General features: G+C 53.1%; 1 protein-coding gene across 2 annotated transcripts in view; it reads left to right on the top strand.

Annotated features, from left to right (window-relative positions):
• SYT6 (synaptotagmin 6) overlaps positions 1-23,497 on the top strand; it is a gene marked incomplete at its 5' end in the record, with an annotated part of 44,280 nt that overhangs the window by 5,263 nt on the left and 15,520 nt on the right. For both annotated transcript variants that reach the window (XR_013997750.1, XM_081121922.1), the window contains 2 exons: positions 4,760-5,087; positions 6,517-7,075. Coding sequence is in view for 1 of the 2 variants with exons in the window: in XM_081121922.1 (XP_080978048.1) it covers positions 4,760-5,087; positions 6,517-7,075 (887 nt within the window). The remainder of the gene's footprint in view (positions 1-4,759; positions 5,088-6,516; positions 7,076-23,497) is intronic.

Below are 23,497 nucleotides of genomic sequence, written 5' to 3'. Positions count from 1 at the left end.
GAAGCCCATTAGAAAAATGGGGACAATAGCAGGCGATAAGAGCTGCTGATGGATCCTAACACTGTGGGTGGAGAGGAGGGGTGGGGGCACCAGGGCTCCATCTTTGGAGAAAGAAGTGTGAGTTGGGAGATAAGAAAGCCCCGGGTTGCTAATTAATAACCTAGCATTTCCCAGGGAGAGAGGGAGGCCATGAGCCATCACCCCTGCCAGACAGCCTCACTTAAGGTGACAAGCAGGTCCTGCCCTGAAGGTCTTCAGGAAGATCTTAACTTCCCAGGAGAGAAGAGAGATCTGAGGTCTCCCAGATGCTTTGCCTCTGGCCCGCCTGCCCCCTCCCCTGCCCCAGAGGGTCCAGCTTTGGGTCCCTTCTGTACGCAGTAAATGATTATCCCCCACCAATAAAGCGAAGCGCAGAGAGCAATAACAGTGTGCATTCTGGGAACATTCACCATGTTCTGGGAACTGGGCTCAAAGTCTGTTTATTTAATATTCATAATGATTCTGTGAAGTAGGGATAATTAGACTCCCCATTAAATAAAAGAAGAAACTAAGGTGTGGAGAAGCTAAGTAACCTGCTCACGGCCACACAATCAGAAATGTGGGTGGCTATGTTCTGTGGTCATTCTGGCCCTGGTGCTCACCTGAGATGTCGCCCCATGTCTGAGCCCCAGTGAAATCCACTTTCCCAGCCGGGGCTAGAAGCCATGCCACCCCGCACAGTGCCAGCTCACCGGGTGTGTTTCCCACACCTAGTGCCATAGCTCTCTGCTCTCCCAGAGGCTGCTGGGTAATTGGCCAGCACAGACCAGGTGCCCATGGCATGCAGGACTCCTCATGAAGATGCTTCACACCTAATATTGAGTAATGGACTTCTTTACCCCAGTTTCCAAGAAAACTTTGCAAAAGCCTAGCACATTCTCAATTCGACTTTTCTTCCGTGATTTTCCTTTGGAGCTCACTCCTGTTCACCAGCTGTCCAGGGATGGTAACATCAAAACAACTAGACAGGGAGCAAGCAAATGACTGTTGACAGAGAGACTTGGAGATGTCAGAGTTTTCCTATAGTACTCGTATGTCTTGAGCTATAGAGAAACCTAGCTATATTATTTCTGCTAGTGAGTTTGTTCCTGGTTGGTAATGATAAAGTTAAAGCTATTCCTATTTATTACAGCTCATGGCTTACAGGTGTTGTGCGAACAAAACAAATTTCAAAACTAGGGGCTTTAAAACTAGACTGGGTGGAAGTAGGTACTTCTAATAAAAATAGCTAATGCTTATTATGTTGCTTACTACTTTCCAGGCACTTCCCTCAGCACTTTTGATACACTTTTGATCTTATTGAAACCTCATAATGCCCCTTTGAGGAAAATACTATCATTATACCCATTTTCCAGATGAGGAAACTGAGGCCAAGAGAGATTAAGTAGCTTGCTGAAGTCTCACCGTGTAAAGCCAGTGGGGATGACATTGAATGAGCCCAGTCTGACTCTGGGCCATGCTTCTTACTCTCCAAACTGTACACGAAAGAAAGAAGGAAGCGGGTGGGAGAGAATACCAATGCTTAGGAAGCACTTTCTCTTTCCCAGTGCTGTGGTAAGGGCTTCTGCCCTTACTAGAGGGCTGCCTGTCTCTGGTCATGAAGCCAGGGCCTGGTATCTATACGAAGTGCACTGGATCAGGACTCAGTTGGTGACTGAGCTGACCATCAAAATTCTGTCTGCCTCGCAGGGCTGTGGCTCAAACAAGACAAGTGGGGAGAAGGCTTTGAAGGCTACGTGTGCACCTGTGAGGGCCACACGTCCTGCTGGTTGGCCCCAGCAGGCCCAGGGTAGGAAGGCACATATCTTAGGTGATCTGGGCCTTTGCACAGTCCCTAGGCCTCCAAGAGCTTACCCTTCCCCACCTCAGTGCACCTTTAAGCAGGCTACTCAGTCTGGCTGAGTTCAAGGCCATATGTAGTGATTTGAAAGGGGCTAAGTCCTGTACAGCTATCCCCTGCCCTGGCCTAATTCTGCGCTTCCTGGCCTTACTGGCCTGGCTCACCTCGTTGTATCCCCTGGGAGGGTGAACACAGTCAGCACCAGGATCCATCTCCTCACATTGCCTGCTGGGAAGTGTCCTGAAAGAAGACTCTTCAGGCAGAGGAAGGGCCTCCTGGTCTTACATAACCAGATTGAGCGCTGGGTGCTGATTCCCAGTAATCCATACCCCTGCCTCCCTTAATCACAGCTTCGAGGGAACAACAGTCGGGGTCACGTGGAGAAGTGTTCAAAATAGCAACCTCACGGAGGAAGAATTGATTCCCTCGGCCCACCCCCTGCCCCACCTCCCTTCTCATTTACGAATTCAATTTTTTGTCAGGCTGAGCATTTAAATGCACTCTGTGCTCTCTGGATTCCCCCATCTCTCCCCCTTCCTCATTAGAATTCGAATTATTACCAGGGCAAGTAAGATGTATGATCAAAGAAAGCCAAGTCCTAGAAATACCTTTTGTTTTAAGATGACTCATTGCAGAGAAGGCAGGCAGAGCAGCTGTAACAGAGAGCAGAGGTCAAGGGTCTGGAGATGGCCCAATACTTAGAAGAAGGATGCGTCTGTCTGTGGTCGTTCGAGTGCTCCCCAGGGGCCTAAGGGCCTGAGGAAACAATCACCAAACCATTTAGATCATCAGCTCATAACAGCAGAAATTATTGGAAGACCTCTAATATATGTTTATTTGCCCCCATGATATATGCCGCACATCAATAGAGTTGGAACTGCAGCCTGGGCTGTATCTCAGTCCCACCACCCATGAGCTGTGTGACCCTGGGCAATCTATTTACTCCTCTGTGCCTCAGTTTCCTCATCTGCACAGTGAGGGTCATAACCATGCCTATTTCCCTGGAGAGTACGAGTAATACTCATACCTATTTGGACATCGAAATGTTCAACAACTTGATTAAGTCCAATAATAAAATGCCACCGTTTCTATTACTACCAACCTGTATGTATATTAAAGTGTTGATGTCTTACTTTTAAGATAATAAATAAATATTAAAACGAACCGATATTTTTTCTCTTGTGCCCCCGGGATGCATGCACACGCCATCGGAGGCCTTCAGTCTAGAAGTTAACCTAGAATCAGCTTTCCCAGGAGGGACCTAGCTCCCCTGTACTCCAAACAGAGCTTAGCACCTGGCACAAGGCAAATGCTCAGTAAATGTTGGTTGAGAGATAATTACAGCTCCTTTAAGTGCCATTCATTCGCTCATTTATTCTCATGGACCGGTTTCTGTGCTAGGCCTTGAGTCAGACAAATATAAACAACACAGGGTTCCAGTAACCTACAGCTTAATCAGGGACAAACAGGCTGGGACAATGGAAAGAGCTCAGGCTGGGTGGTGGACATCTGGACCTTGGTCCAGGCTCTGTGTCTGACCTGTGACCCCAGCAAGTCCTTTTTCTGGACCACTCCTCCCATCTGCAGATGCACAGCCTGGCCTCGGCTCTTGTAGGAACATTTCTCACCTTAATAAGATTCTTAAGGCATTGGAACAGGATCATCCAGGGGCCACAAAGACACAGGCCTGGGGTGGGGGCAAGCAGGGAACAGGGAGTAGAACTGGTGAGGTCACACGCCTCCAAAGAGACTCACCAGTTCCCACCATGAATGAGTACAAGTCCGTGGTGTGATGGTGATGGTGATGGTGGTGGAATCTCTCAATTTTCTAATCATCATGCAAGTATACAAGACCTCTCTGCCGGCTTGTCCACATGTGACCTTTGTGCACACCGCCAGGTGTACCATTGGTTCAGAGCCTCCTGACCCCTCTACTCAGAGTAAGAAGAGGCCTTGGGTTCAAAAGGTCTTTCCCAAAGGTGGGATGAGAGGTCTACTCAGTCATTTCTCCCTAAGGGAGGCATCCTCACAGCTCTCTGGGGATAATGGACATCCTACTGGGGACAGGGGCGGACTGGGGGTGGGGCAATGAGCACCCACCTCTGAACCAATCACAGTATTCAAAAATACCAGTTTTACAGCCAAGCTCTCAAATAGCCACAGGAATGGGGGTGGGGGAAGACAGCTATAGGGATCATTTGTATTTAGCTTTGAAATAGACTGTGTGGATCAATCCCAACTTAATACCAGAATTTATGGCGCCTACTGTGCGCATTGAGTGCAAGTATAGAAGAAGCATTAGACCTAATCTGGGCCCTCAAAGTGATGATGCGCCATCTCATTCACTGCAAGTCAGCTCAGGAACTGTTCATTGAGCTCTGCTTTGGGCCCGGTGGGGGCGGGGGAGGGAAGAGCGTGAATTCCTGGAGCTTCTGGTCTCCGAGGAAGCTCAGCCTGTTGAGGAAGAGAGCTGTGCGCGAAAATGACTCTGCTGTGAGTCTGGCCGTCATAACAGCTCTAATAGAAATTCAAATAGCATCCAAATGTGAATGCTGCACAAATTTGTACATTTGCTTAGGCTGTTATTGAAATTACTTTCCTTTCCCTGCGCACAAGCCAACAAGCAGTGGGGTGCCCCCAGGCTGGCAGTGGGGGGAGGGGTGGTGCTGGAAAATCAGACCCCGGAGAAGGGGTCCCAGTGGCTATGGAGCATTAGCCCCAAACCCAGCTCTCCTCTGCCTGGGTGGCTTTCTCACGACCATTCTTTTCTCTTCTTCTGTCTTTGTCCCTTGCTTGTGCTCCCTGTTCCAACACCCTCCCCGGCTTCTCCCCACCTCTGTCTGTCTCTGTCCCTCCCTGCCTGGCTCACGCCGAGGGCAGGCACCTCTGTCAGCCTCCTCGCAGTGGTAGTTATTGTGTGTGGCGTGGCCCTGGTGGCAGTTTTTCTCTTTCTCTTTTGGAAGCTGTGCTGGACCCCCTGGAGGAACAAGGAGGCCTCCAGTCCCTCCTCTGCTAAGGTCTCTGGCTCCAGAGGCACCATGGCAGACAAGCTGAAGGACCCCAATGCCCTGGGCTTCCTGGAGGCGGCGGTGAAGATCAGCCACACGTCCCCAGACATCCCAGCCGAGGTGCAGATGTCGGTCAGAGAGCACATCGTGCGTCACACCCGGCTGCAGCGACAGACCACGGAGCCGGCGTCATCCACCAGGTGAGGGGCAGAGCCCTCCCTTCCCTAACCTCATTCCCTTAGTCAATAAAGAGACTCCAGAAATAATAACAAGTGAACCGTGACTGGAGAACATTTCAGATGGCGTGGTCCATGGCAGGTGATCACCTAGGAGGTGGGTGCCAGCAAAGACCTCAGGAAACGGGAACCTTTCCCATGGGGTGCTAAGCACCGGGATGTGTGTGTGTGGGAGGTGTTGGGTGTTTTGTTTGGAGGGAAGGAAAGACATCAGGCAGAGGGGAGAGAATATGCAAAGGCCCAGAGGCATAAAAGATCATGGGGAGTCTAGAGATATGTCAACAAGGCCTGGGGGATAGAGTCTGCAGTGCCCGAGTCAGGACAAGAGAGCCTGCTATTTGAGAACGGGGACTCCTCCACAGCCACTGGCAGAGTCTCCCGCATGCAGCAGGTGCACGCATGGCATTCTTCAACTGAAACCCACAACCGCCAACACAATGACCAAAACCTGCTCTAACTCCAGAAACACTTTTAACAGAAGTGATGCATGCAGGCATGAGGCATTGTGCTTATTCAAAACTTGGGGCTCTGTGGGTTCCTGGGTCCCTGCAGTGTCTCCCCAGCTCCCAGGGGACCAGCCAAAGGAAGGGAGCCTGGTCTCCAGATCAGAGGCCAGGAATGAAAGTGCTGGGATCACATGTACGGACTTTACCGTATGACCTCGAGCAAGTTGCTCACCTTTCTTCAGCCTCACTTTTCCCAACTGTAAAGTAGAGCTAATGACTCATGAGGTTGCTGTGAGGAGCCCCTGAAAGAGTCCACATGACAATGAGAGCTCACGATATATCACTTATTCTACGTTGGCCCTGTTCTAATAAGTACTTTATATGCATGAATTCATTTCGTTCCCACGGCAATCCTAGGCAATTGCTTTTATTCTCATTTTATAGCAAAGAGAAGTTAAATAACTTGCCCAACGTCACACAGCTAGACAGTGGCAGAGCCAAGATGAGCCCAGTAGTGTTAACTATGGCGATAGGGGTAGTGGTGGCGTCCCTCGGACGCCACCAGCCATATCCAGGAGAGGGAAGGATGGTCCTCCTCTTAAGGGATCTCTTGGTTTAATGTGGGAACCAGAGTCACGTCTGGGAAAGAAACCTAGAAAGCAGGTAGGTAGCAGAAGAGCAGGGAGAATGGTAACTCTAGCAATGGCTAATATTTATTGAGCTTACTATATACCAGGCCCCATTGCAACTACTTTACGTGTACTAAGACGTGTAATGCGCACACAACCTGTGCACAGAGTGTGTGCAGAGGGGAAGGGGCCCCCAGCAGACAGGATGAGCCAGGGCCACCGGGTGTGTGTGTGGGGGGGGATAAGGGAGGGTGTCTCCCTGCATCACCTCCCCCTGAGCCCTGACCAGGCCCTCTGCCCCCTCCCGCCCCCCGCCAGGCACACGTCCTTCAAGCGCCACCTGCCCCGGCAGATGCACGTCTCCAGCGTGGACTATGGCAACGAGCTGCCGCCGGCCGCCGAGCAGCCCACCAGCATCGGCCGCATCAAGCCCGAGCTGTACAAGCAGAAGTCGGTGGATGGAGACGACGCCAAACCCGAGGCCGCCAAGAGCTGCGGGAAGATCAACTTCAGCCTGCGGTACGACTACGAGGCCGAGACCCTGATCGTGCGCATCCTGAAGGCCTTCGACCTCCCCGCCAAGGACTTCTGCGGCAGCTCCGACCCCTACGTCAAGATCTACCTCCTGCCCGACCGCAAGTGCAAGCAGCAGACGCGGGTGCACCGCAAGACCCTGAACCCCACCTTCGACGAGAACTTCCACTTCCCGGTGCCCTACGAGGAGCTGGCCGACCGCAAGCTGCACCTCAGCGTCTTCGACTTCGACCGCTTCTCCCGCCACGACATGATCGGGGAGGTCATCCTGGACAACCTCTTTGAGGCCTCCGACCTGTCCCGGGAAACCTCCATCTGGAAGGACATCCAGTACGCCACAAGTGTGAGTACAGTCCTGTCCCCGGGGCTTCTTGAGATTCCTAGTTCCAGGTTGAGTGGGACGTATCCCAGTTCCTCACCCTTGGAGACAGATGGGACTTTACCCTTCAGGGTGTGAAGAGGGACTTGGAAGCTGACCAGTGGCCCAGCCCACCCTGGGGAAGTCCTTGCCCTCTGCCCCAGGTTGGGGTGGGGAGCAGCAGAGCCCCCCCCCCCCCCGTGGGTGAGAAGGAAGGGAACGTTTATCTGTTGCTTCTGATCGCATGTTCTAGGTAATTCTTTCTACCTGCTAGGCCTCAGGTTTGCCACCTGTAGGACAATGTCATATGTCTCTTTAATCATGGGTAAGGATTAGACTGAATCAGACAGCAGCGTCCTGGAAAAGGCGGGCAAGAAAGGCTACGTTAGCTAGGATGAGCCAGGTTATGACACAGCAATAAACAATCTCAGGATCTGGTGGCTTAAAGCAGCGATTTTCAACCTGTGGTCCGTGGCACACTGGTGTGCCACAAGAATTTTTAAAACATGCAATCAGTACCTGATTATGTAGTCAGGGGCACTGACCTCTTTCCCCTTAGACTGTCAAATTAAAAAGTGACAATAGCCAACACAACAATAGCCATCCGGTGTGAATGAATCAAAGTGATGCCTATTTTTTGGTCAGATTGGCAAAAAATTACAATGTATTAAAAAAGAATTTTAGTAATTAGTTTATGTGTTCCATGAGATGAAAAAGGTTGAAAATCGCTGACTTAAAGCAACCAGGCTTTAGTTCTTACTCACGTCACATGTGTTCTGCAGCCCGGCTGGGGCTGAGCTCCCCCTTGTTACCCGGGGACCCGAGCCGACAGAGGCTCCATCTCGACATGTGCTCCCGTTACCATGTCAGGAAGAAGGGGATGTGGCACATTGTGCACTGTCTCTTAAAGTTTCCACGTAGAAGTGACACATGTCACTTCCACTCACATTTCATCAGCCAAAGCAAGACACTGGCAGCTCCTAATATCAAGGGGCAAGACAAGGCAAGGCAATCCTACCGTGTGCCCAGGACAACTGGGCATACTTAATGACCAACACAGAGCTCCTCCTCTTAGGCACTGCCTGCCCGGGCCAGTCGGGGTTGGGGGTGTTTGTGGCCTGAAAGGACACCTGGCTAAGCCCCACATGGGAGAGAGGGGTTGGGCTGTTCACATTCAACTGGAATTAACTCAGAAGGTTTCAAAGGGCTGAGGCTCAATTCTCTTTTCAAAGGAGGGAGAACAGGTCTGGCACAGAGAATTGGAGAGGCCATATCCAGGGCTCTTTGGTCTGGTGTAGACGGAGTGCTCCATGCACTGTGTGGGTGTTGAGGAAATGGTGTGATTGCATCCTGCAGGGGTAGGTGGGGTGTCTCTGGAAGCCCACCCAGGCAGCTGAGAGCCCAGCAGGAGCGTTTCCATGAAATGCCGATGCCTTGCATCTGATATCTTGAGTGCTAACTGCTTGGATGCCTCCCCAGATATTTCTCTGAGGCAAAGACCATTTCTTTGGGGCAGGGGTGACCCCACCCCTCCCTTTGTACAGTCAATACACAATGTCTCTGTGTTGAATTTGTAAGGAGAGAGGCTGGGGAAATCAGTCCCGCTCTGGTAAGAAAAGGGCAAGAATCTTGATACGTTCAAAGAGAAAGACAAAGCTTGGTGGGCTCCATTTCTGCCCCAGGGAGGGTCCTAGGACATCCCATTCTCATAGCTTGTGCTGACTTGGACCAGTCCAGTCTGATATCCCAGTACCTCCCCACCCTTCCTTTCCTGAAATGTCATCCCCAAGAACAGCACCAGGAGCAGGGCGGGCAGACGGGGCGGATGCCACAGCAGCTCTGCGCCATTAATCACTCTGAAATTTGCGTCGGGTGCAGCTCTTCCCTGGTGGTCTCCTAAGTCAACAGCTTAATTATGGTGACTGTACAGGTAGAGAAAAGCAGCTCAGTCCGCCCCACACTGCGGCTGAGACCCAGGGGCTCAGAGAGAGGGCGACGCGAGGGCCAGCCCTCTAAGGAGCCCCCTTCTTACCAGAGTGCCCCCTTCCTGGGACTTCAGCTCTGGGCCCGAGTGGAAGCCCCCGTCCTGGGAGAGACAGTCCGCCCAAGCGCGGCCCTCACCTGGATCATACGGTCCTAGGTCCTGGAACTGCGTGGTGGTTCCTGCTCGTGTTCCAGCCCCTTCTGCAGCCCAGCTTCAGAAAAAACAGAGCATTCAAAAGGTGCTGGACAGATCATCAGCATCCCTGTCCTTGTCATCAGTACCATTACAGTCCTCCGGCTCCTCCAAGCAGAACACTGTGCCAGGCACAGGGGGCGAGGGGCGCTGGGGTGGTCAGCAGCCTCTGCACCCCCCAGAAATGTGTAACACGGTTTCAGAGACAGGAGCTAGCGTCGCACAGTAGCAAACACTGTACACGGTGTGAGGCTGCGGGACCTGAGAGTTAGCACAGCAGGGAAGGTTTCCCGGACGAGGGCATTACGCTAGGTGGGGAGGGACCTGAGAAGCAGAGCTGTATTTTGGCCCCCAGCTCAGAACTCCCGCAGCTCCTTTGCCCGCAGGCTGGCCCCTGGACACGCCTGGCATTCCTGCCTCTTGCCTTTGCTCACAAGGTTCCCCCTCTCAGGCAGGCCTTTCCCCCACCTCTCTGCCTGGCCCAAACCAACCCACCTTTGATAGCATCCCTGAAGTCGGCCATCGCTCCTTCGGATTTACCTGTGTCCCCTGTCCCTCAGTTATATCCCAAATCATATCCTGTCTTGCCAAGTGCTCCCAGTGGCTCGGGAATGGATGTGTCCCACATTTGGCTCTCTCTTGTACTGTCCCTCAGGGCCGAGCATGTCATCTTATGCACATGTAAGAACTCAGCACGTTCTTGTCGAGTGACCAATGGCTTTGTTAATTCAATTACAACTGTGTACAGATGCTCCTCGGCTATGTCCCAATAAACCATCGTAAGCTGAAAATACAATAAGTCAACATGCATTTGATACACCTAACCTACCAAACATCACATCCTGGCTGAGCCCACCTTAAACATGCTCAGAATTTACATTGGCCTACAGTTGGGCACGATCGTCTAACACAATTAACCCACTGTATCATGTCGGTGGTTTACCCTCGTGATCGGGTGGCTGACGAGGAGCTGTGGCTCCCTGCCACTGCCCAGCATCACGGGAGTTTCCTGCTACATATCATTAGCCCAGGAAAAGACCAACATGCGAAGTACGATTTCTACTGAATGCATATAGCTTTTATACCATTGTAAAGTCAAAACATCTTTAAGTCAAACCGTCGTAAGTCGGGGACCATCTGTATTGGTGCACAAGGGGAGGGCTATTAAAGAAGCAGTGGTGTTGGGTCCTGTCAACCTGGGAAGGCTTCCTGGAGAAGGTAGCCATTTGGAAAATGGGTAGAGCCAGGGTTGGTGGGGAGATACCCAGCCTGTGCGTCCCTTCAGAGGTACGGTTCAGGCAGATGGTTTCTGTCTAAAGTGGCAAAGAGGTTAACCAGTCGTATCAGGTAGTCAGGATTGAAGTGCCGGGTCGGTGAGCCACGGGCTGCGTAGAAGGAGAGGGGGCTCAGGAGGGTTCTCTGAGGTCACACTAGTCCAAGATGCTGCCCCCCTGTTTCTCCTCATGCTTGTATCAGATCCAGCCCTGGCAGGTGGAGCCAGGCGTGCCCTCGCTTTGGCCCCTGCCCCACTGCTCCAGGTTGTTTGCAGTAGCGAAGCCTGGAGCATTGACGTTGTTTCTCACAAACACTGAACATGGAGCTTCGGGCTTAGTGAAGGGGAGGGTACATCCGAGGAGTCCAGCTCTTCGTTAATTGCAAACCTTAAGCCACAAAGGACAATTACCTCACCACCCCCAGCTTGTTCTGGAGGGAAGCCTAGGCAACGGCGAGCTACTGTACCCCCTCCAGGCTGCAGGGTGAGCAGTAGGCAAACCAGATGCGCTAGGGCAGTGGGAGGCCTCTACTGTTCATCCGATCAAGAAGCCCACTGGTGGGAAGGAATCTGGGAGTTCATTAAATCTACCCCATCCCCAGGCAGGGCTGCCCCGATGCCCCCATCCTGCCTGGCTTGGCTAAGGTCCCCTGATGGTCTCCCGGGCTTTCCCAGGGGCTTCCATTTTCTTCCCACCCAGAACTCCGATTGGCTGATATCACCCAGCTCTTCCCTCCCCCCTCGCCTGCCCCCAGTCTCATTATTTCTACATAAAGCTGTAGATTTATCATTATAATAGAGCCGCCGTCACCAGGTTTGCTAACATCTCTGTAATCTTGTAGTTATTGCTACTGAGGCTCAGACCTCACTGCACACTATTCCTGTCGCTATTCCAGTTCCTCGTGGTGGCAGGATGTGTGTGTGTGAGAGAACAGGCTGTAATTGGGGCTATAAATATGTGTTGTGCTTGGTGTTAATGGACTCGGCCACCACCTTTCCAGGTCCCCGCCAGGTCAGAGTGAGCACGTCCATGCATGCATGTGTGTACGCATGTGTGTACACAACATGTGTGTATTGTTTTGGGGTGATGGAGTGCTCTGTATATGTCCAGGGAGCCTGGTCTTAGGGTCGGCAGGGAGGCAGGGAGACCTTAGGTGACATTGCCTGCTCAAGTGTCTCCCAAAAGTCTCTAGCCAAGAATGAGCAGAGCTGTGTGCAAAGAGCTCAGGCTTTGGTGCCGAATAAGCCTGTGTTGCATTCTAGCTTCTGCACTTTCTAGCTTGCAGACTTTGGGGACATTATCTAAACCATGTCTCAGTTTCCACGCCAGCAAAATGGGGATGTAACAGTGGTATGTAGCTCATAGTGGTATTGTATGTAGCAAATGAAATAAAACACACAAACCGATGCCTAGGACAGACTGTCACGGAGCAGCCTCCTGAGCCCCATTCTCACCGTGCCTCACCTTCTAGTTTGGCCTATGGGTCGCTGTGCCACTCGCAGGTCTGACTCCCCACTTTGGTCCAGACCACCTGTTCTTACTGGTCATTGGCTGTTCTTATTCCTATTCCATCTGGAATTTGTAGCCAGGCCTCAGTATCCCTAGAAATCTGCCTTAAACTCCTGAGTGTTTGAACACTTGCAGGCAGGACCAAGCCGGGATGGGAGCAGACAGGGAGAGCTTTCCAGAAGGGGCCTGCAGAGCAGATCAGGGTCCCACAGAAGCCCAGGAGGCATGAAGGGAGCAAGGCTTGGTCTGGACTTCCTGCCCGGACCCATGAAGGCGGCTCCCCAAGCTGGTCAGCCGGAGCTGCTCTGAATAATGTATGAAGCTGGCTGGCCCTGCCGTGAGTGGCCTGGCCCTGGCGAGCCCTGGCTGTGCCCTCGCAGCTGCCTGGCCTGCTGCCCGAGTGGGAAGCCGCCTGGGGCTGCCCAGCGGAAGCTGCCTCTGGCCCTTGTCTCTGCTGATATTCCTTTACCACCACATGCCCCCAGGCCGGGCCTCGCTGAGCTCCTTCCCGGGAATGCCCAGCTTTCCCCCTACACTGCTCTCAGGCTGTGGGTGGGATGTCCACCCAAGTTCCCGCTGAGTTTATCCCCCCAGCTCCTGGCCCTGCGGAGCACAGCTGGGCGGGATCTTTCCTTCACTCTCCTCCCTAAAGAGATGGAACATCGAAGCCGGGAGCAACGTTTTCTGCTTCCAAATAAGAACTGCAGCTCAGGGACAGGGTGCACCAAGGGGCCCTTCCACGCTCAAACCACAGGCCCTGAGAATGTGGCCCGTCCTGCCGGGTGCTAACTTCTGAAGCCAAGAGGACCTGGACTTTTCTGGGACTCCCCAGAGGGTCAAGGATCTTCTAGAAAATGATGGCTGAAAATCCATCAAGAACTCAGAAGGGGAAGGGGTGGGTGTGGGGTGCGGGCCCCATCCCACGGGCAGCAGGTTGGTTCGGGAGATGGGCACCCACCCCAGAGTGGGGACAGGGTCCCCGCAGCACCGGTGGGTGTGCCAACCCTGCATCCTTTTAGCGCAGGTGATGGATGTGCACTGACCCTTTGTGCCCCTTCACGTGGGCCACCTGGGACCAGTGGCTGCTGTTGGGTACATGGGGTTAAAGGTTTCCTGTGTGGAGCCAGAAAACAAAGCTAATTGGTCCAGACAGGGCTCTGACCTGGCTGTAAGCTGACTTGTGCAATAACCGCTCCACTGGCCTTGGGTGTTCCCCTCCAAGTCGTTTCTAAACGTGGCCTTTCACAATAGATCCTTCCCTGCAGCTTCAGAAGAAATGGCCTTAGGAAGCCGCCGGGGGCTCAGAACAGCGGAGACAGTTCCCTTCTCACCATTGCTACATTCCTAGCATCCAGACAGCCCGACTGCCCCCTCCGCTGCCTTCCTGCAGAACCCAGCTCCCAGTGGCAACCAGCTGGCGGCCCTGCTCTGCCTCCCTCTCTGCCGGCAGCTCGCTCCAGCTCCAGCTCCAGCTCCAGCTCAGGGCTGACAGGCCAGCCCACCCCGCCCTGCCCGGCCCCATGTGCCCCTTGTTAGTATGCAGTGCTTCTCAATGGTATAAATGCCTCATCTTTCCCTTACATGAGACTGAATGAGAAATCATTCGTCAACAAGCTCATGCATCAACAAAAATTGATTCCTCCAACAGGGGCGCTTCCCCGCCTTGCTGCCCGGGGCATATGCACTTGCCTTATTGCTTCTATCACCTGATAACCCACAGTGACATTTTCTCCTGGAGGGAGAGCATTTGGTCACAAGGGAAACAACTACCAGGCATCCCCTGTGGACATTGTCAGGGATGTTCAGACTCCAGGATGCACTCAGGAGGAAAGGATGCATTGTGCCGCCTGGATCGGCAGCAGTTCAGGGAGACTGGGCTCACGGGGTGTAACTATGACCAGAGTAGCAATGGCCTCGGGAGAGTTGGAGCAGTACCATGGTCCATTTCCAGCGGACCATGGTGCTATGCATCCATGTTCTTGTGGACTTGGGGGAGGTCAGAGCTGGAAAGAGCCTTGGGGAAGACTGGGCCTAATGTCCTCTTGCCACAGACGAGCAAGTTAAGACCAGAGAGGTCACACCTGTCTGGGGTGGCTCAGTGAGTCCTCTCATATCTGGACCCAAACCCAGGTCTCATGAGACCCAAGTCTATGCTCTGCCCACTCTCTTCATTGTTCTAAGGTTTTTATGGGGAATTCTCTTGCCCTGGTTTTTTCACTCCTCCCCACTTCCACTCCAAGATCCTTGCGCACTCGCTGTCTTCGTTCTGGGCCTGTGAGCCTCTCTATATTGGAGAGAAGAGACCAAGGGAAGACTTGGAGTCCAAGGCATGAAGCATTCTAAAAGGCACAGAGCAGAAATGGCATTTTCTCTGCCAGCAGTTGGTCTCTTCCATGAAAGAGACTTCCCATCTCTACTGAGACTGGAAACAGGCAAACCGACAGGAACCATCAGCCAGAAAACCAAGGAGGAAAGAGAGGCTTTGTCAGAGCGCCTCCGACCCTAAGCCAACTACCGTTTCCCATTACACGTAAATACCTTGGCCTTGGAGGAAGAGGGAGACAGGGCTAGGCGTAGAGCCTAGGTCTCCCTTGTCCAGCCGCTGGCCTATTTTCATGGTCTTTCAGTGCCAGCAACAATGTAGAAAGAAGGGCCTCTCCAGCAGGGGCCTCCTCCGCCCCACTCCCGCCAGCCTGTGCCCACCTGGCCCTCACTCATCCCCATCACTCGTCCCTGCAGCCACATTTCCCTCTTGCATCTGAACTGACACCCACTTGTTCTCTGTAAATATATAATGCCTTCCTTTCTGGACAAAGGAAGACCTTGAGGGTCTCTCCAGGGCTGCAGCGAAACTTGGGATGGAGGGTTTTCCACAGCGCCCACTTTCCACTTGGCCTTGGGCCGAGGGAATTAGAGTCCGGAGACAGATCTTGGGATGGAAGAGGCTGGGGCAAGATGCTTGTGAGCTCCCTCCCCTCCGGCCAGCACTGGCTGGCCCTGTCCTCAGTCTCGGTGGCCTGAGAAATGCCAATGGCTGTTCAGAAGACTGTCCTGTTAGAGCTCTACCCTGCTGAGGGCCTGGCTTGGGCACAGCTTAACATTCAGGGAGGGCGCTAACATCCTTGACTATGAAACTGGTTTCCCCAGGAGCTATTTTATACCGTGATCAGAAATCATGGGTCTGAGTGTGCATGGGGTGAGGGAGTTGAGGTGAGATGACGGATGGGTGAGAAAACAGGACTCAGGTCGTTGCCTACTTGCAGAATTCCGATTGCGGGTGTAAGCGGGCATCACTGGGACTCCCCTGCCTCCTCTGTGCCAGGCCCTAAGTGCCGTGGCTTACACTGAATCCTCACCACCCCCCTGCAGGGGGAGAACTGTTATTAGCCCCAGTTTCCAGGTGAGGAAACTTAGGAAACAAAGCCAGTGAGAGGCAGAGCCAGGAGTCAGACCGGGATGAGCTGTATGCTCCTACCTCGGCTCGCTGCTGCCTCCCGGGGCTGGCGAAGAGGCTCTCCCCGCCTCCTGCCTCGCCTGGGGTGGGGACAGCAGGTGTTCCCCTGGTCCCCCTGGCTCTTTATTTCTGCTTTTTCTGAAATGTTCTCTTCTGGGCCTCCGGTGGCTGTTCCTCCATTGGCCCTGTCACAGGACACAAGCCCAGCCTGCCGCACCCCAAGCCACATGAAGTCTTGTCGCAGTGATGCAGTGGAAGGCTGGTTGTCATGGGAACTGGGTATTGACACTCCCACTGCCCAGTGAACAGCCCCACCTGATGTGGGGCTGCCGGTGGGCACCTGCCCAAGGGGTCCGCCCATCGTGCCTCCCACAGTCTCCTACTGGCTCCTCTCCACAGTTCCCCAGGTTCCAAGCCTCAGTCACAACCAGCAAACAAAGCTGCTCTTTAAATTGCCACAGGCAGTTTATTCTCTCTGGCCCCTATGCCCAGGCTTGGTTCCAGCCCCATCTTTGAACAGTCAGAACCCAACAAGATACTCAGCCAAGTACAGCTTCCTTCTCTAGGAGCAGCGGACCCTGAGGCTGTCGCATTGCCTCAGACGGGCTCCACCCTGCAGGGAAGGCCATTGTGGTTTTACTTGTTTTCTCTGGTCGTCTAAGAACTGCTATAGCCACTGACATTCTGTGAGCCCATGAAGGGGCATGTCAATGTCGGGCCATCGCTGTGTATGCCAAAGAAGCCCCAACTTAGGGGCACAGGTGGAGTTGCCACCTGAGAAAGGAGGGGCAGCTCGGTTCATCTCCACCCTCCAGGTTCTGCCAGTGAACTGAGAAGGAAACAGCCCTTCCCAGCAAGGTGAGGCCCCAGGAGGCCCCAGACCCTTGGGAACGGTTGGATGGGGTGTCAGGCAGCAGGGACACAAGCTGTTAGGACACCACGATGGACGATAGACCAATAGATGTTGAAAAAAGAGAGGATGCCACTCCCCAGAAATGAGCTGGGAGCTGCCTGGGAAAATGCCAGGGAGGGGCCGGTGAACTTGTCCCAGCCCCTCAGGGCAGGGGTGGGGGTGGGGCAGTGATTGAGACTCCCAGGGCCCTCTACCTGTGTGTCGTTTGCATTGTCTCTGCTGTCACCTTAGTACTTAGAAAAGCTCCCTTTTTCCTAGTCAGGCTACTTCAGGGAAGCTGCGGGAGCCAGGAGAAGACCAGATTTGGGTCTGCACGTGGGTCAGAGCTGAGAGAGAGCGCGGGGCAGAGATGATGGGGCAGCTGGACACAAAGAGAAAACCCCGGAGAAGAAAAGGGGACTCAGTGGGGAAAGAAGGGAGCTACTGCTTCTGCCCCCACCCACCCAGCAAGCCCTCTCTGGGCCCTTCCCTGCTGCCCCCAGGAAGGCAGCTATTTTGCATAAGGGAGCAGTGTCCTCGTGTCCTAGTGTGGGCAGTGATGGGAGGGACCATCCCTCACCCAGAGCAGACTGGCAGGGGGCTCCTTCCCTGGAGGCCGAGTGAGTCCGCCTCTTCCAGGAGCCCTTGGCGGGCTCACATCTCTGTAGTGACACATTGGCCTGTGCTAGGAGCTGTCCAGTTTCCAGAGAGAAACAGCTCCGGTGGTGTATCATCTAACCACGATCAGCACTTCCCTTCTCGAGAAGTTGGGGACAGGCTGGCCTTGTGACTTGAGGCACCTGCTCGAAAAGGCCTCCTCCACCTTGTTAGAAACCGTCCCCGGATGATTGACTCCCCACGGGCCCTGCTAGAGTGACACTCGGAGGAGCCCTCCTTACTTACCACATCCAGAAATCAGTGTATCTTATCAACTGCGAGTTCGAGGGAAGCAAAAAACGTAGTGAGGGAGGGGCAGAAAGTGTCCAGAGGGCCTTGGGGAGAGGGACCTGTCACTCAGGAGAATCCTGGAGCTGGGGCGCCGTCCTGGGAAGGCAGACCCCGGCTAGATGGGCATTTCGAAGGCTCTCAGGTGGCTTTTAAGGGGGCGGTTGGAGAACATGGGGACCAAACTTTCTTCTCTCTTCTGGGCCTTTTTGGCAGGTCTGGGAGACAAAAGAGGCCGGGGAAAAGGCAGGCAGCAAGTGCCTCTGTAATTCCAGTTCTTGCTGACAGGGCTCTTTTCTGTTTACTTTTTTGGCATTAGTAAATCCTATCCAAACCTGGGCAGACACCCAGCTCTCTTGAGGGAAAATGATTTTCCCCAACTCGATTTGGGCCATGTTTTTTGCCGGAGCAGTTCTGGCTGAACGATGGTTTCCTCTTACATGAGACAGCGGGGGAACCTCAGCAGAGCCCCCTGCCCACTGAGCGTGGCCAGCTGGCATCAGCCCAGGCTTTCCTGGGCCAGGCCCAGGCAGCCCTGCACCCCCACGAGCACCCGCACACAGGCTGGGTCCCGGACACAAGCTTGTTTGATTGGCTTTTTGTTTCCTCCAGTCCCCTAGCGTGGGACACTTTTGGTTGTCCTAAGGAAGTGCATTTGGAAAAGAAGAGCTTTGAGGAGACCTTGTGTCCTGAAGATTATGCAGCTTATTCGATACTCATATGAGTGGGAATAAGCCCACAGCTGCTTCCACTTGAAGTGTGCCTCCCAGGTGCTGGGAAAGGAGCAGAAGGGTGTCTCTTCATGCCTCGTGTCCCTCACGGGGAAGCTGAGGCACAGATAAGGGAGTAAGACCGTTCAAGGGGCAGCTCTGGTCTGTCAGTCAGGACCCACGAGGTGTCTGGTAGACAGGGTGCCAGCTCTCAAAACCTGCCGGTGAGCAGGACTTGGAGTCAAGAGACCGGAGCTAGAATCCTGCTTCTGCTGTGTGGCCTCAGATAAATCAATCACCTCTCTGTTTCCTCATTAGTAAAATGTGGGAAATAACCTGTATTGCACAAGGTTGCGGTGAGGATATGATAAAATTTCAATGAGAAAGAACCTTCTGAGACTCTTGCCGCAGTTTATCGATCCCGATTCTAAGAACAATAATACATAGTGTGTTTCCAAATACATTACCTCCTTTAACCCTCTCAACACAGTAAGAATCGGAATTTTTATTTTATAGATGAGGCAACCTGAGGAAATTCCCCGGAGTCACACAGTTTTAAAGCAATAGAGCAAAGAACCAAAACTGAGATCATTTTCTTTGAAAGCTATATGGCTGTAATATATTTTACCCTTACCTGCCTCGAGGCAAAGTATTACATTCCTGTTTTAGATATTTTGGAAAATACAGAAAGCCACACAAAAAAGAAACTCTGTTCGCTGTAAGCTAATTATCCTGAGCGAACCACCGTTAATGCTTTGATGAAACCCAGAGTCCTCTCCTTGCTTAGAAAAGTCACACGAATGCAGGAATGCGCTGGAGACAGAAAGGGTGGGTGCACTGGCTAGGCTAGGCCTGGAAATCTCCAGGATTAAGTTTCCAGAAGCTTCGAGCATTCTGGAAGAATGCTGGAAAGAAAGAAAGGATGTTTGTAGAGAACAGGAAGAAGGAAACTGTCAGGCCCGCAGCGCCAAGGCTCAGAGGTGGCGTAGTGAAGACGGGCGCCCAGAGCCGGTGGCCCCGGCCTGCTTTTCCGCGTAGACCAGACCACCGCTTCTCTGTGACCAGTGGGCCCCTGAGTTCCAGAGGTGTGAGGAGTGGGAGGGCCGCTGGGGGGGGGGTGGCCTTGCCTTGATTCGAGACCGGGTCCTTCCCCTGGGCTCTTCCAGGCTCATTCAGTGCCAGGAGGCGGTCCCTCCAAGAGACATTATTCAATAGAACTTCTGCTTCGGAGCTCAGACACCCGCTGGCCTGGGCTCCACGGTCCCCCTCCTCCCCACCCCAAGGCTGCCCCCCAGCCTGAGCTTCACTCTCCGTTTCTGCTGCTTTGCACTTGGTGCCTGGAAGAGAGGAAATAACCATTAGTGTCCCCTGCTCACCAATGGGAGACATTAGCGGACTCTGGCAGAACATGCGGCCTGTGATTTTTAGAGTAGTTACAGTAATGGAGCTAATTTGGTGTTTCATCACGGTGCTACTGGGGGAGCAGAGGGGGAGGGGAGGCTTGGGACCTGGCTCAGAACAGTTTCCCTCCCGGCACAGAGCTTTCCTGGGGGTGGTGGAGCCATGCTCCCTCCTCCCTGGTCCCCCGCCTCCCACCAGTGGTGCATTGTCACCATGGCAGCTTGGCGATGGCTAAAGTCAACCCCAGTGGGCTGCCAAAAACAGGACAGAGCAAGAAGTGTCTGAAAAGTCTGAGCACTGGACCCGGCGAGGGGTTTAAGTGCCCATGTTCATTCATTCTCATGGTTAACCCCATTTTACTGGAGAGAAGGTGCGGTCATCTGGTACAATGCTTTCACTTTACAATGGAGGAAGTCACAGCTCAGGGGACACTGTGACTTGCCCTAGATCATTCTGCTGGTTAGCAGCAGAGCTGGGATTTGAACCCAGGCCTCCTGGCTCCAAGGTCAGTGTTAGTCCTAAGTTGATCCTGTTGCTGGAGCCTTCAAGACCCACAGGGGTCCTTACCCACCTGATCCTCAGTAAGCAAGGGCAGAGAGTAGGCTGGGGAGGTGTGGAGGAGAGCAAGGCCTTCAGAGTCAACAGACGAGTCCACGTCCAAGTTTGGTTGATCTCTCCGAGACCTTAGGCAAGTTCCTTAGCCTCTGTGAGCCTCAATAAGGCTATGATGATGGGTCCGTCTGAGCAATGTTGTATGAATGAAATGAATTAAATTTATGTTAAGTACCCAGCATGGTCTCTACAGACCAGTAGACACTCTTTATCTGTTAGTTCCCTTCTCTGTTGACTTTGGCTTTGATCACCAAAATAAGTAGGCTAAATGAAGTGGAAGAAACTTCAAAATCCTGGCCGGAGTGGACATGCTCAATTGGTTCTTTTAACTCGATAAGGCAATGGTTCTCAATTCCTAAGACTTCCCGAGAGGGCTTGTTAAAACAGATTGTTGTACTCGAGATGGAATTTGGAGATAGAATCGACCCAGGGCTTGGTGATGGACTAAATGCGAAGGACAGAGGAAGGCAGGGATCAGTGGTGATGTCTCGTTTCTGACTTGAGCAACTAAATAGATGGAGCGGCCATTTCCTGAGTTGGGGAAAAGAGGAGTATGTAAATGGAAAATGAAAGTTCACCTTTGAGCATCTGAGAAGTATTCAATTTCTGTGAGATGTCCAAGATGAGAAATGTTGGCTATATGAGTCTGGGGTCTAGAAGACAGGTCTTTGGAGGGGCCATAAGTTCAGAGTCATCACCATGGAGATGGGCATTAACATTATGGATGAGGGGGGAAGAGGCCCAGACCCAAGTTCTAATGAGTTGTGCTATTTAGAGGCAGGGACGGGAGGAGGATCAGCAGATACTGGGAAGGGGCAGCTGAAGACAGGGAGAGAGTGGAGGTGGATGTTTCAAGAGCCGATGGTTTTCTCCATGGAGGGCTATCGAGGGGCTCTTCACAGAGAGCCTCACCACAGCAAGCCTGGGAGATCCTGGAGCAGAAGGTGGGTGAAGACCCAAGTGAAGAGACGGAAGCTGAAGCCACTGTCACTGGCAGTTCAGGTGTGTGCCCTTGGCTGATCCCACAGCCCTGCCTGTTGGGTATCTCCAGGCACTTGTTGCAGAACCACCAGCTGGGAGACCACCCCAGTGGGACCAGGACTCTTCCCTCCTTCTGAGAGCCTCTCCGGCCATAGCCCTGCTTGGAGTGAGACCGGATGCTCACCTCTGAGATGCCCAGTCTCTTCCTGGGGAAACTGACAGCTATCTGACAGCTACACAGCAGGACAACCTGAGCCAGGATGAAGACAGATTCTCATCATTAACTTTGTTAATGTGCCTTTTGCTCTTCCTTCATGAATGAAGATGCCAGTGGAAGGACCAGAGTGGAGGTGAAGTCCTTGGCCCTGGAGTCTCATGGCTGAGTGCCCATGTGCAGACTTTCCAGCTGGCCCAGGCATTGGCTCCATCTCTTCTAGAACTTCCCTGAACTCCGTTCTCCTCTAGCTCCTTCCACCTCCACACAGCCCCTCTTCCTCTGTGCCCACCTTTTCAAAAGTCATTAGGAAGAGATCTGCACCTCCCTGTGTGACTCTGAGTCACAGATATTTGCCCGAAAGTAATGGTGCATGTGAAACACTAAACCTCTTTTTAAGGGCAGGTTCACAATGGGAGGCTGAGAGAAAGTTTCCTAAATAAAACCATCTGTTTCCCTGAAGATGCTCAAATACAGTAACATTTGCCTCCCACTGATGCACTTTAGTCTCTCAATGGTCCCCCTGGACCAAACCCAGCCTCCAGGACCTCACCTACTTCCTCCCGCACCTCCGGGCTCCACGTGAGCCAGAGTGTCCTTCTCTTCTCCCCGGGGTCTCAGGCTCTCAGTGTCCACACTGCAGGCTGAAGCTGGAGTATATGGAGTTCTTTTAAGGTGCCTCAGTTCTGCTCCATTATTTATTCATGATGCTGCAAAGCCCTCGGGGCGGAAAGCACTTGAGAGAGAAAGCAGGCATGGAACTCGGAACAAATAGAACCCAGCAGGGAGCCGGAGAGTCACAGCACCAGCCCGCCCCTGGCATTGTCCCTGGAGCCCTGGAAGCCCAGGCCCGGGACAATCAAGGGAGGAACCCACCTACCCACCCACGTCATCACTCGCAGCAGGAGCTCTCAGCACCCAGAAGGGAATGCTCACTCCCTGACTCCCCCTCCCAGCAGAGTCCTGAGCCAGCAAGGGGGCTGGGGGGCGGGTGGAGTGAGAGTCTCCTTCTCCACTGCCACCCCCTCATCCGGTGGGTCTCCAGATCCTACAGATTTTGCCCCAGGTGGGCCTTGCCTTTGCTCCACGACATTTGTAACACTTGTCCTTAGGCTTTTAGACCCAGGGACAATATGAGCACACCCTAAGTCAGATCAGGGGAGTGAGGGGAGGTGACCCAAGAGAAGGGAACAGGACAGCTGCCTGGAAAGGCTGCGTCAGCCCAGGATAGTCAGAGGTAGAGAGAGATTATTTCAGACGGTGGAAGGAATAGGGCAGAGGCATGGCAGGGCCAAAGGACCTGAAGGGTTGGGGAGGGCAGGGTCACAGAGAGGCAGGGTGGTGGAGTGGCCCAGACTGTGGGCTCTCCAGCCACTTCAACTGGCTGCCAGGCCTCTTATCCCAGCTCTGCCATTTTGCAGCTGTGTGTTCTTGGGCCAGTTGACTAACCTCTCTGTACTTCAGTGTCTGTGTAGAAAATGGCAATAATGATAATAACCATGTCTTTGGCTTTTGTGAAGTTTATGTGGCTTAATATGTATAAACACTTAGGACTGAATGGCACATAGTAAACACTCAAAAAATGTCAGCTGTTTTCATGGCTGGTATATAGGGCGCCTGGAGCAGAGTGGCTGGTAGGAAAGGCAAGGGCCCAATCCTGAAGAAACCTGAATGCCACTCTGCTCTGTGGAGGGGACAGAAGGAGGAGCTCTGGGTGCCCTGCCTCTGAGCCACTTTTCATCAGGTTGTATACATTTGGGCTTCTGGATTATATTTCATTTGAAGAAGTTTTCCAAGCATAAAACAGGTGTGGAATGGGGAGCCACTGAAGGATTTTGAGCAGGAGAACAACCCCCTGGTTACAGCAAGGAGAACAGGTTGGAAGGGGAGGTGGCGGGGAGTTAGAAAGCTGGGAGATCAGGCTGGAGATGGCGCGGGTCAGAGCTAAGGTAGCACAGAGAGGAGGGAAAGAGAGGGACTCGGAGTCCAGGGACACTTAAGGCAGAACCATGTGGCTGGGTGGCTGACTAGGTGTGGAGGCTGCAGGAGGGAGAGCCGTCAGCATCCTCTGGCTTCCATCCACTCTTCCCCTGCCATCCATTCTCTACGAGCCTGCTGAGGTTTCCAAACTGCCCTGCTTTTCACAGGGAATAAAATCCGACCTCTAAGTCCTGGCCCTGCCTCCCCGGGCCCCCTCTCCCCTTCCCTGTGTGCTCCAGCTCAGCAGCCACCCCTCACT

Source organism: Miniopterus schreibersii (genome assembly GCF_964146895.1).
Source record: "Miniopterus schreibersii genome assembly, chromosome: 19".
Taxonomy (NCBI): Eukaryota; Metazoa; Chordata; class Mammalia; order Chiroptera; family Miniopteridae; genus Miniopterus; species Miniopterus schreibersii.
This window is presented reverse-complemented; position numbering and strand designations above follow the sequence as displayed.